The sequence below is a fragment of the Engystomops pustulosus genome, chromosome 2 (assembly GCF_040894005.1).
Source record: "Engystomops pustulosus chromosome 2, aEngPut4.maternal, whole genome shotgun sequence".
Classification (NCBI taxonomy): Eukaryota; Metazoa; Chordata; class Amphibia; order Anura; family Leptodactylidae; genus Engystomops; species Engystomops pustulosus.
The window spans coordinates 136,575,269-136,588,044 of record NC_092412.1 but is presented as its reverse complement, the minus strand read 5'-3'; the positions used below and the strand labels follow the sequence as shown (position 1 = coordinate 136,588,044).

Here is a 12,776-nt window from a genome sequence, read left to right as displayed (position 1 = left end):
AATGTCAGAGACAGTCACTGGAATGAGAGTGTCAGAGTCACTGGAATGAGAGTGTCAGAGACAGTCACTGGAATGAGAATGTCAGAGACAGTCACTGGAATGCGAGTGTCAGAGACAATCACTGAATGAGAGTGTCAGAAACAGTCACTGAATGAGAGTGTCAGAGACAGTCAGTGAATGAGTGTGTCACAGACAGTCAGTCCCTGAAAGAGGCTGCTAGATTTTCTTGCAAAAACATGAACTGTATCATCCTTTTTCTTACCGTTTTACTCAATGAATCCTCTAGACAGAAGCATCTTGTGTAACTTTGCTGCTTGGATTTTGTAGGGAGTTCAATCAAGTTGGTATTCTGTACATTCTCAACGCCCTCTACGTTGCGTCTTGTCTTTGAAGCGTCAGGGTTACACTGCATTATATTTGATAGAAGAAAAAAAGAATACAGTTTACATCAGGCATGTACACGCTTCCTAACCACTGATATGGTCTGAAGTGCTAATAGTTATAGGGCCTCTGTCACCAGCTTTTACCCTACTAAACTACCAGAACCCTTATGAAATATCTTTTCTAGGAAACTCTCTTTTATGTAAAAACTTACCCATTTATGTAAAAACATATCCATTTCCCCTTTACAAATTAGCTAACAAGAGCTAGAGGGAACCTGAGGACAGTCAAGTTGAGAAGCTGCAGGGGTGGTGACATTTTAGACTGTATAATACCTGGGACCATCATATTACTGGTAAATAAAAGAATCATAAAAAAAGATAAAAAAATAAAACCATCATAATAAAGGATGGGATTGGATTTTTATCTGCAGCTCATAATCCTAACTATGTCTTTTAATGCTGACATCTCTCCAGCTCTGTAGATCAATGTATAGGTAAAAATTAGATTCATATCTTTACCTATGATACCAAATGTTTCTAAATATGCAAATATATGGGCATCTGAATTCGCAATGCTCCTTCAGTTTCTAGAAGTCACCTATCTCAGGGAGAATGTGACTCTTCTCATCTCATTTATGGTATACAGTATTTGACTTTGGATGCGTTTTTATAGGTAAATGGGTGAAATGGATGATAAAAGTTCAGGTCGTACAGAGTTAGTTATTTGACTCTTAAGTACCCCCTTTACACTACTTCTGTGCACCAGAGTCCAGAGTCTCCAGTGCTTTATGCTGCTCTCCTCACCTCCTGCTTGTAAGAATGGTGAGCCACATCACAAGCAGAAGGCATGGGAGACCTGCTGAATCTACATCACATTGGAATAAACTCTACAATAAGAGTTAAAGGGCAGATGTTTTATCACTTGCACCCCTTAGATAAACTATATCAACTTAAGGAGACTTGCCTCTGCTTATGGAAAACATATCAGATTGAGGGAGACATTCAAGATTGTTACATGGCATATAGTTATACACCAGAAATACAAAAGAGCCTGGCTATTATTCTTTAATAATAGCTTATGCTGGAAATTCTCTACGAAACTTTACTTTATTTGAACTATATTCAGAAATATATTCAGACTTAATGGGGAATATTTATCATACGCTGGCGCTCAGCAGCACAGAGTTTATCCCGGCCCTGCCTGGCGTAGAAAAAGACGCAGCCGGCGACTTATCACGTATGAAAAGTCGCCGGCAGCAGCGAGTGCGCAGGCGCGGGGACAGCAACGCCCCGCGCCGGTCCACTCCCGTCCGACCACGCCCTCTGCTCGGCCGGCCACGTCCCCTTCATGCCCCTTCACGCCCCACTGGCGTGACGGTGGCGGATTGGGGAAAATAATCGCAAAAGCTAGCAATAAGCAAGCATTTGCGATTATTTCAGGGTATCTGCGCCACTGGCGGTGCGCAGAGGTCCTGACAAATATCCCCCATTGTCACTATTTTCTACAATATTGTAGAAGAATTGTTCATACTTACGCCTGAGGGGAGGATCTCACAGCATCCTTCTTGCATTGCCATTTGGGGATCACAGTATATAAGGAATTTCTGGATATCAAACTATATGAATCAAAGAAAAATAATATGAATCAAAAACTAGATATAATTTACAATATACCAAAGCTGCAAAGATTCATTTTAAGTAAAACTTACATGCACTGGTTCTCCTTTCACCATGTCCAGCCCAATAAATGTGTGACCTTGGCTGTGTATGGGTTTTCTGGGCTCAATAGGTTTACTTGATATAAAGCTGCAGTCAATATGAATGGATACCACCCGTTCTTGTACACTCAATACAATCTTGTGCCACTGGTTGTCAAATAAAGAATACACTCCATGTCCAGTAAATGTGCAACCAACGTGCTCTACATCACTTCCACTGGCACGAAATTCAAGGGTTCGGTCCTTTCCATTGACACCTAAAGAGAGCTAAAGAAGATTCACATGAAGAGGCCTCCTGCTCCTGACAAAACTAAAATGCATCTCGAAAGTAGTGATCCACAAAAAGGAGAATAATAATTATTTTTATTTATATAGTGCCATCAAATTCCGTAGCGCTTTACAAATCATAGGGGACATATATAAATACTACATTACAGAGTACAAACAGTCATATAGAACAATAGGAGTGATGGAACAATAATACTTGTCTAGAATATATATTAGGACTGCAATACCCTGACTGCTCCCAGTTCTACTGAGCCACATTGAGGTCAGCATAAGATTCTCTAGCAATCCAAATCTGGCTCAATAGCTACATTAAAGAGGACCTGTCACCCAATTTATCGGCACTCGGAGCTGCTTACTAAAGTAAGCAGCTCCTAGTGCTCGATCAAACGCCTCAGTGTTAGAGTGATAGCGTTACCGGAAACCTCCGTCACTGCCGGCCTATAGAGCGAGCGGTTTGGTCCGGGGAAGAGGCATCATGAATACATTGGACAGCTTTGCGAGCTGTCCGATGATTTCATTGTACTCCGCCGCAGTGTTAGATAGCGCTACCGGAGGTTTCCGGTAACGCTATCACTCTAACACTGGGGCGTTTGATCGAGCCATCTTGGCTAGGATCGTCGCTCTCCATGACGCCATTAGGGAGCAGCGATCCATCTCCATGGTAGCCTCGGGTCTTCCGAAGACCTGAGGCTATTTCGTTTTAACCCATTCATCAAAATATATTAACAGTTTTTCAATGCGTTTAATCCCGTAACGGTATAGCGCCCAAAGTCGAAAATGACAATTTTGCCATTTTGAAAAATATAAAAAAATCTATAAAAAGTGATCAAAAGGTAGTGCAGTCCTAAAAATTGAAAATATTATCAAATTTTGCAAAAAATGACATCACCCACAGCTATGTACAACAAAGTATAAAAAAGTTATTAGCGCCAGAAGATGGCAAAATAAAAATAAAAACATTTGTACAGGAGGTTTTCATTTTTGTAAATGTATGAAAACTTTGATCATACCAACCCAAAGTATAAAGTAGACATGCCATTTGGGACGCTCAGCTAAAGCTGTAATATCCAAGCCCACAAGAAAATGTCACAAATGCGTTTTTTCACCATTTTCACTGCATTTGGAATTTTTTTCCCGCTTCCCAGTACTTGACATGGAATATTCAATATCACCAAGTATGAAGTGCAATTTGTTAAGCAGAAAACAAGCCGTCACACAGCTCTCTATATGTAAAAATAAAAAAGTTATAGATTTTTTAAGGTGGGGAGTGAAAAATGGAAATGAAAAAACAGGAAAGGGCCCGGTCCTTAACCGGTTAAAGTCTGTTTTGGTTACTCCGCTGCCAGTTAGACTTATCAAATTAGCTTTGTCACTTTAATAAATCTGGCATCAGTGTTCTACTTCTATGCAGTGGTTTTGTGACTTTTTTGAAAAAGTCCCATAAAAATTCACAGTTTGAGGAGTTTTGAGACTGGACTTTTTCACATATGCAAAAAACTGAGAAAGCTATGATTCAACCTTTTTAGAAGCCAAAAAAGTCTCAAAAATCCAATGATAAATCTCTCCCATTGACTATATTTACAAGTTTTATCTTATAGAAGGGTTGTAAGGCATAGACAAGATGGTTGGTACCTGTGGGTATCCCAAATGGTCATTGATCTGAAAAAGGTACCAATCTTCATCAGTTGTTTGCTTCTTCATTAACAGAGTCATCACTATTGTGAACTCCTGAGGTAATCCATGTGGAAAGACCTGTCTGTAAGGCAAATAATGTTCCATGTTATATATATGTATATAATAATCTATTGATCTCTCAATTTAGAGTGCCACGTCTGCTTTATGCTTAACATAATAAAACTATAACTCAATTGTGTGTGTGTCAGATTATGCAAGTCTTTCCAGCCATGTTAAATGCAAGGGAAGCCTATAAATACATCCCCACTTGCAGAAGATGTAATCCACATTTTGCTGAATGTGTGACTAGATGAGATTGATAGTCTGAGAACTCTGCATAATATCTATTAAGAGATCCAAACTTTTTCTACAATACAAGTAAGATATAAAACAAGAAAAGTGCAGACAGTGTGCACAACGCTGGCATTTTATTGGAAAGGATAGCCAAGGATGGTGGTTTAATTACAGCTTAGAGAGTAGTTAATTACGCTTGCAATCTCATTATGATGTTGAGGGAATTTGGCTCTAACTAGGCCTCCTGCCTCTGGGGAATTCTCTAATTTAATGCAGCCACTCCTGGCAATGAAAGGGTTGATCGTGTGTGACGGTAACTCCTGATTAGAATAATAGCAATGTCTCTTTAGAGAGAACTTTGAGACATTGTGGATTCAGAGCAAGTACAATCATAAATTGGCACAGTAGTGCCATATAGTGGCCTGCATTGACCTCACAAATATATGGGACACAAGCCAAACAATGTTTTTCGAAGGTTATTACCAGCGGATAGGTCAATTAATTTCTTTATGGTTACTTATTTTAGAGCCTACATTTTTCGAAATTGACATAAATAACATAAGTCATATGCAGCCATATGCACTTACAAAATATACATTATGGATTATGATGATTATATGGAATGTTCAGCAAAATCATAATGTTCCATGCAATTTTGATGATGATGTCATAAAAAACCAATATGTATATTTTCTTTCACTGGAAAACAGTGTTTTTATGAGTCTCCTCTCTTCCGAACCCAGAATCATCTATCCAAAGCCATCTGGGAAAAGTGCCAAGATTAAAAAAAATAATAAAAGCTTGCAGTTCTGTGTTGCGTAATGAGTTGGAGAGGTGCCTGGCCTTATACTGCGCCCAAGGCTCACTTTCCAGGATTAGGAGGGGTTTTTATGAGTCGTTCAAATAGCTGCCTTCTGGGTGTACAATTCAAGACTATCAATCGCAACAGTTGCTGTATCACACTGGGGTAATAGAGGAGGTATTTGATAAAGTACATCTCAAACTGTTGCAATGGATGACATTTGATTCCACATTGACTACTACTTTTTTTCTTCTTCCAAGAAGAAATTTTGCTAACAGTCTTGCCATGAGACAATAAAATATTAAATCTATCCAAATGTAGGACTCACACTGTCTGTTCCACAAGACGAGCCCCTCCAAGTCGCATAATTAAAGGTCCTTTGGGGTTCCGAATCTTCTTTACAGAACTCATTTTCTGCAGAGAAAATCTTCTAATCAAATTGAACCCTGAGTGGGAAGTTAAAAAGATTTCAAATTTCAATATCTTTGTTTAGATTAGTTAAACAGTTTCCTAAATTTTAATGCAATTAGGTCTTTGTGTTGTTGTAGTGTTATACGAGCCACATTTACCTCTCTGGGACATTAGCATGTGTCTGGTTACATTACAAACATGAATTAATGTCTCTGCATGCTATACATGTCAAGACAAAACTACCTTCTCATCACAATATTGCTAGATATGTCCCTAGTGCACATAATACTGAGGAAAATGCAAATTCTACATAAAGCATTCTAGTATAAAACTGTAATTATTGACTGTTCCTTTGAGAAAATATCTTTGTGAGACAAAGCTCTGAGGATAAGCAACTAGAAATGTGGAAAAGAAGACCAATGTCTGAGGCTTATAATGTTTTTCTATGGGACAGTCACATTGCATGCTATGTCTATTCTGCTGTATTGCAATTCAGTTCTAAGCACACATGAAATGTGTAGTCAACAGCTTCATTGTTTTATAGAAAGCTATATTTGTTCTTGGAATCAGCTCAGTGGACTCTGTTGTGACTGATCTCACAAGCCCAGGGGACCTAGAAGTGGCTGTACAACACTGATCATCTGACTTTTAGCAATAGATAGATAGATAGATAGATAGATACTTTATTTACCTCCAATGGCTAATTATTTATCCACAGTACATCAACATTTAAAACATATCTTGTAAAATATACACACACACTATATACATAAATACTCTGTACATTTGACAGATAAATTAGCAGATTCCTGTTATAAAGTGCAAGCATCATAAATCCATCAACCTTATCTGCACACTATAGATTTATGACACAAGCTTCCAGACAGATCCCCTCCCCTTACTAGAATAAGTAGTCATGTAACTGAGACAAATGGAAAACTGCAGCAGCAAGGGTTACAGTATTCTCTTTCTACTCCATTCTTACTACATTTAGAGATGGCTTCCCCTAATGTATCTGGAGTCTAATCACTTCTCACTATGTACAGCTGGTATCTATTCTGTATTATGGAGGTATCTACAATACACTTAGCTACTCTGTTTTATCAAAGTTTTTTTTAGATAAAATTAATTATTGACAGGTCATTTTCAAAATACATTTAGGCTTTTTAGAAGTAATGAAGTTAAATGTATCTTTGGACCTATGTCTGTAAGTAGTCCAGCTACTCATCTCTTTGCACTTTCGAGACACTTAGAAGGTGCCTAGAGGTATCTACTCTGCCAGTGATTGGTTTTGGTGGGTCAATGCCAGTGGCATTTCCAGTGTGTCATCAGAAAGTTAAGATCAATGGGGACATAAAAAACACTTTAACACTGGAACTTCTGGAGTGTGTTATGAAGCTCATAGATGCTCCCTTCCCCCAGGTAAAGGTGGAAAGGATATGGCCTTCCAAGATAACCTAAACCACGCTTAGTAACTAAGCCAAATGTCGTCCTCTGCCACTCCTATTCTGTCTTCCTATGTCTCATGAACAGCAAATGCTAATTAATGTAAGTATAGTGTCACCCTCTCTCCTCAGGTGTCTTGTCTCAGTCGGAAGATTGCAGAAAACTGAGGGGGGTGGCAGATTGCCAGTATTTCAGACTTGCCAAACGCTACCAGAAAAATCAATTACATCATTAAGTCACCAATGTGACTGGGGGGGGGGGGGGTTACTGGCAGTATATACTATCTTTGGGGGGGATATCTGGCAGTATATATATGATCTCTTGGGGTGTCTGCCTGTATATAGCATCTATAGGGGTGTCTGGCTGTGCAGTATATACTGTTTATGATGCTGTCTGTGTATATATACTATCTATGAGGGTGTCTGTCTGTATATACACTATCTATGGGAGAAACCTGGCTGTAAATACTATCTATGGGGGGTACTGGCTGTATTGTAATATATATTACTCTAGTAGTAGAAAACAGGACTAGTGCCTATACACCTTTTCTATTTTGTAAATGTAATCATAGGTTGTAGCCTACATAAAGGACAAGCATACAAAAATCTGGCTGTGAAATACATGCCATTACAAATTATTGTCTGCCGCAAAACACACATATTTTTACTTTGTTTCAATTTAAATTTATCCCAATGCCAAGATGAGGATGCTTCATGATACGTATTACTTAGTATCTTAAATAACAAGCTGCTGTACATTTTCATTGTGCTTTAAATGTACAAAGTGCTGAGAAGAGATTGGTATGTAAGTAGAAAAATGTGTACTATGTACTAGACATCTTATTACTGTTCTCTTGGCATCAAAAATTTGTGCCGAGTGGCATAAACCTACAGAGATAATGATCTACAGCGAGGCTAAAAAATACAGTTAAGAGCCAGCCGCAGGCAGCAAATAATGTTGTTGGTTAGCAGAGAACACTCGCCTTTGCAATGATACATACATCACAGCGTGTCACCTTCCAGACACCTACAAATAAGCTGCTGGGACTCCTACAGAACATTTGCAAGAGAAAAAGCTGAAATGAAGAAATCAGCCGTAGAGCGGATAAAACTCTGACAAAACAGATTTAATTTCGGGCAGCAAGCAGATAATTCACAGATATCAAAATGTGAAATAAACAGTTTTGATATCTTGTGTATCACATTACAAGGGTTATATTAAAGCGCCACTTTCTGACACATAGACCCAGACAACCTCACTGCATGGTATTACAATGGCATAGCTTGAAGCTTAAAATTGGCTGTTTTGAAAGATGCTTGAAGATAATCTTTTAGACTATTCTAATGGAGAAAATACATTAAATGCAATTCCATAATGTAAATCTTTACAAGAAAAAGCAACATTGAGAATAAGAGAATAGCCTCTTCAATTCACATGTACAATGTGTAATCTCCTATTCATCGAGGTATAGGAGAGACATAAGAAGACACAAGCAATTCTTATTTTAGGGATTTCAAATAACAAAGAATCAATGTATTTTTAGCACTCTTACTAGTAGATTCCAATTTATCTATTAGCATCAATTAAGGGTCTGAGAGGGTAGTTCCTTGAAAACATATAAAAGTTGTTGTTATAGGATGGGTTAACCAAGTTAGACTATAGATAGAGATAAAGTTTTTCAAAAGGGGGAAAATGATGTGCCTGAGCTGGAGAAGTATAAGAAAATATACCCTCACGAGATAGTAGGTGATATGTTTTCTGCCATTCCTTTTAACCTAGGTCTTAAATGTGGTGGAAAAATGATATGGTCCATAAAATGTAGTCCACTATTACTGCCACCACAAGAGCTTCCAGTAATAGCTCAAGGGGTCAGTTGTGCCTCTTGGGCTGCTTAATAATACTTGTTTATATTGGGTACACCATAGCTACTCTTCATCCTGTGCCTACATAAAGTGGACAAAAAGACCCAAGGTATGTTGTCCTTTCAGAAAAATCAGAGGAGCGTGGCTTTAATTGTCTGCAAGATATCCCCCCCCCCCAACCCTGGGGATGTTCTAAAAAGATATCAGAACAGTTGCAGTTGTCTCTTCTTACTCCTCTAACTGAATGAAGGTTGCTGCACATATATATTGCCTTTATTCCACAGAAATACAGAGAACAGTCGGGGTGGACTTACTCTGGTCACTGTGAACTGTATTGACTTGGCAAAAACACTATTTAACTAGTACACTAGTAACCTTACTACCCACATTCCTTGGGGATAGGTACCGTAAATTATCTTGGGTTCCTCTGGTTTGGCTGACTTAATAACTTGGCATGGTTGCTAACACTTTCAAAGGCAGTCAGAGACACGGTACACACACCCTGCACATCTTTACTGGTGCATTATAAAGTCCAGTTAGGCTTTCCTTCAACCAGAACACTTTTCCAGTTTTCTACAGCCATGTGACATGCTGTCAACCCTTCACACACACTCTGCTAGTTCCTACCCTGTTATGCTTCTTCTCTACTTCATCTCTCTTCAATTAGATATAAGGGTATAGCAACAACGAGTTGAGTATATATTTCCAAGCATATCATCTCATAATGTTTCAATGAAGACCTCAGTTGGAACATCTGTCCTCAATGGATCCACAAACTGTGATATAGCAACTGCTTAGTCAATCTGTGGCCAAGGACCTATATCAGTAGGTAGACTGATGGTTCTCAGGTTGCAATATTTTATAGTATAAATTATAAAGCTCCTCCAGGCTCTCTGCCTTAATCAGAATTATCAACTGCCTCTATACATGATCAAGAGAAGCAACTAGTAGCAAAGCAAGACACTGGGATTTAATGTCAGCGGGCATTCCTTATCCTTAATCGTAAGCTGAAGTAGGGTTTCCAGCTAGCAAGTAAAAAGAAGCTTCTGATGCCATCTTCCTCTTATGTCATGAAAGCCAATTACAGAGCATTACAGTAGAACAAGTCAGCAGGACTTTTAGTCTAAGTGAATCTGTGTCTATGTCAAAAGCATATCCTCTGACAGTGGAGTCCAGCTGGCCATGGTTTATTATGTACCAGCAGTGAAGCGAATGGACTTGATATAACTTTCTGCTATCTCAGACTAAGGAAACAAGGGAAACCATCCCTTGTCTGTAAAAATGTGACCGCAGAGGAGTAATTTCTCTTCCCTGGCTGAAAACAAGTATCCTCAAAGGAATGGAGAAGTTATCAATTATCTCTGGAAGAGTCATATGGAATAAATGCAGTGGCTGCCGGTTACTCCATTGATTTGGGTACATGTGGTTCCATTTCTTTCAATGGGTCAAGCGCCTACCAATCAACAAGAGCCTTATATTGAACCAGTGTTTTGAAAATTGTTTTACTCTTTGAAACACATTAATGAACAACACCCTTGTGATATTATAGAAAAATCAATATCACTCGTGATTATTAATATTTAGGTTTCAGGCTCAGTTTAGAGACATACAAAGACATAATGCAAATGTATTTTATATTCTGATGTTCTTATGATCCCTATTGTAATATAATAGTAATAAACACATTCATTTCTGATATATTGCTTTCTGTGGACAGTAGTTCTTCATGTTGTAATTTAAGTGAGGTTCCGCCATGTCATTTCTTACCGCCTATCCTGGAGAATCTCGCTTACATTGAAGTCATTGAATTAACCTAATTCTAACAAATGTACCACTTGTTGGGAAAACTATACAAAAATTTTTATATACATACCTGTGTGATTTTCTTTTCCATCCACTCCGGTGCTGAGTCCTTCACTTAGTAAAGTTGGACACCGATTATCTGCAAAATACAGATTATAAACATCTAATCCTCTTTTTATCTGTACAGGAAATTGTTGTACATCAAAACTTTGTTTAAAGGAAATCTACCATTTTATTTTCATGCATTGGGAACCAAACATACATTTTGTATTTTGTATTCAATGTATGTTTGGTTCACAATGCATGAAAACAAATGGAAGATTTCCTTTAAAATTTTAAAAATCTATGAATGACTACAAACAATTTAAAGGGAACCTGAGACATTAAACCACTGAAAGATTGTTATAGACCATCGATGGCAAACCTTTTAGAGACTTAGTGCCCAAACTAAAACCAAAATCCACTTATTTACTAGCATGCATGGGATTTTAAACAGAACCTTATTGCTACCGGTTCTTCCACATCTTTCAATTTTATCGGCCCCCTGAGGCCACCAATACAGTTGACAGAAGGAGGGCAAATTCAGACAATCAATGTAGCATCTCTCCACGGTCTCTCTGTACAGGAAGAATGGTGGGTCCAGCAGGAAGAACTCCAAAGATATTGCAGTTGTGTCAACACTTATTACTCTTCCTGCCGTTCCAAACAGCCAATAAAGTGTCGCTTTAAAATGACGTTGAGAGCAGCATCTCTTGAGTTGCCTGGGACTGCAGGAAGATTGAGTGTCTGGTGAACTCTCCTTGGACAATGGACTGAGTGCCCGGAGAAAGGGCTTTGAGTGCCATCTCTGACACCCGTACCATAGGTTCGCCACCACTGTTATAGACCATGAATATATTTATCCCAAATAACCCTATATGAATGTTGTCCATGGCCATAATTTAAGATTTATACTTACCTAGGAATTCAGTGATCGGTGTTGTACTCATCTCTAAGGTTTTAGGAGCTAAAATCCCAGGCTGTACTAAATGTCTACAGCAGCTGGGATGTATCACTCTTGTTACAGTGAAGATCTGATCAAGCCCTGAGAGTAGCAGGAGCTGGGTGAGTATTAAGGTTTTTTTTTAAAAAAAAGAAGAAATCTACCACCAGGATCAAGGTTTGTAAACCAAGCAACCTAACTTACAAATGTGTGCCCTCTCTAGTAGGATCTGTTCTTATTTTAGCTCCTTATACCCTCATTTATAAAAAAAAAAAGACTTTTAAAATTATGCTCCATAGCCTGGAACCCCTCAGGCTTATTTGCATAAGTTTTATTTTAAAAACAAGGGCATAAGAAGCTAAAATAAGAATGGGGGCAAACACCAGCATGTAAGTGCACTTGGTTTACAACCCTTGTATCAACTACTTTTTAAAGGGTGGGTCAGAATCTATTCAGTCTAAACCAATGTTGCTGTAATTGTCCTGAAAATTTGTACAGAGGTGTGATGTGAAAAAGTATCTGTCCCCTTCCTGGATATTGTATTTGACAAATGGAACACAAGTAAGCACAAAATGCAGATAAATGAAGATTTTTATTATTAAGGGAAAATGTAATCAAAACTTACAGGGCATTATGTCAAAGAGTAATAGCAACTTAAACCCAGGTCGTGCCTCCCTTACCAACAATAAATGCAATCCCGAATTTGCAATAACTGCCAAAGAGTCTTTTACAATGTTCTGGAGGAATTTGTTCCACTTATATTTTCAAAACTATTGTAATCCACTTTTTTATCATATATGGCGGACATGATATTAAGAAACTTAGCAATATATATTGAGTTAAAGTTATGCACCATTTTTATGAAATCAGAAGCCACTGCCCTTCTTCCGAAATGCCTTCCTGTTCATCAACTGGCTGCTCCCATCCATAAGATAAAAGGCGATGGAGGGTCATGTCGGCCCATGTGCACTCACTCCCCTTCAGTATTATGTAAAATATCTGTGCAGTGACCTCATAGTCTTCGCTTTATGCCTGTAAATGCTAGGAGTGAATCTTAATTTATTGTGTGTTTATGTACAAAGCCCATGCCGCGTCATGGCTTACACTGTTTGT

General features: G+C 38.4%; 1 protein-coding gene across 1 annotated transcript in view; it reads right to left on the bottom strand.

Annotated features, from left to right (window-relative positions):
* Positions 1 to 12,776, bottom strand: part of COL16A1 (collagen type XVI alpha 1 chain) — a 129,414-nt gene that overhangs the window by 102,760 nt on the left and 13,878 nt on the right. Inside the window, exons 3-8 of the mRNA XM_072136625.1 lie at positions 10,752 to 10,820; positions 5,488 to 5,605; positions 4,022 to 4,145; positions 2,093 to 2,368; positions 1,919 to 1,999; positions 263 to 406 (exon numbers count right to left, since the gene is read on the bottom strand). Coding sequence (XP_071992726.1) covers positions 263 to 406; positions 1,919 to 1,999; positions 2,093 to 2,368; positions 4,022 to 4,145; positions 5,488 to 5,605; positions 10,752 to 10,820 — 812 coding nt within the window. The remainder of the gene's footprint in view (positions 1 to 262; positions 407 to 1,918; positions 2,000 to 2,092; positions 2,369 to 4,021; positions 4,146 to 5,487; positions 5,606 to 10,751; positions 10,821 to 12,776) is intronic.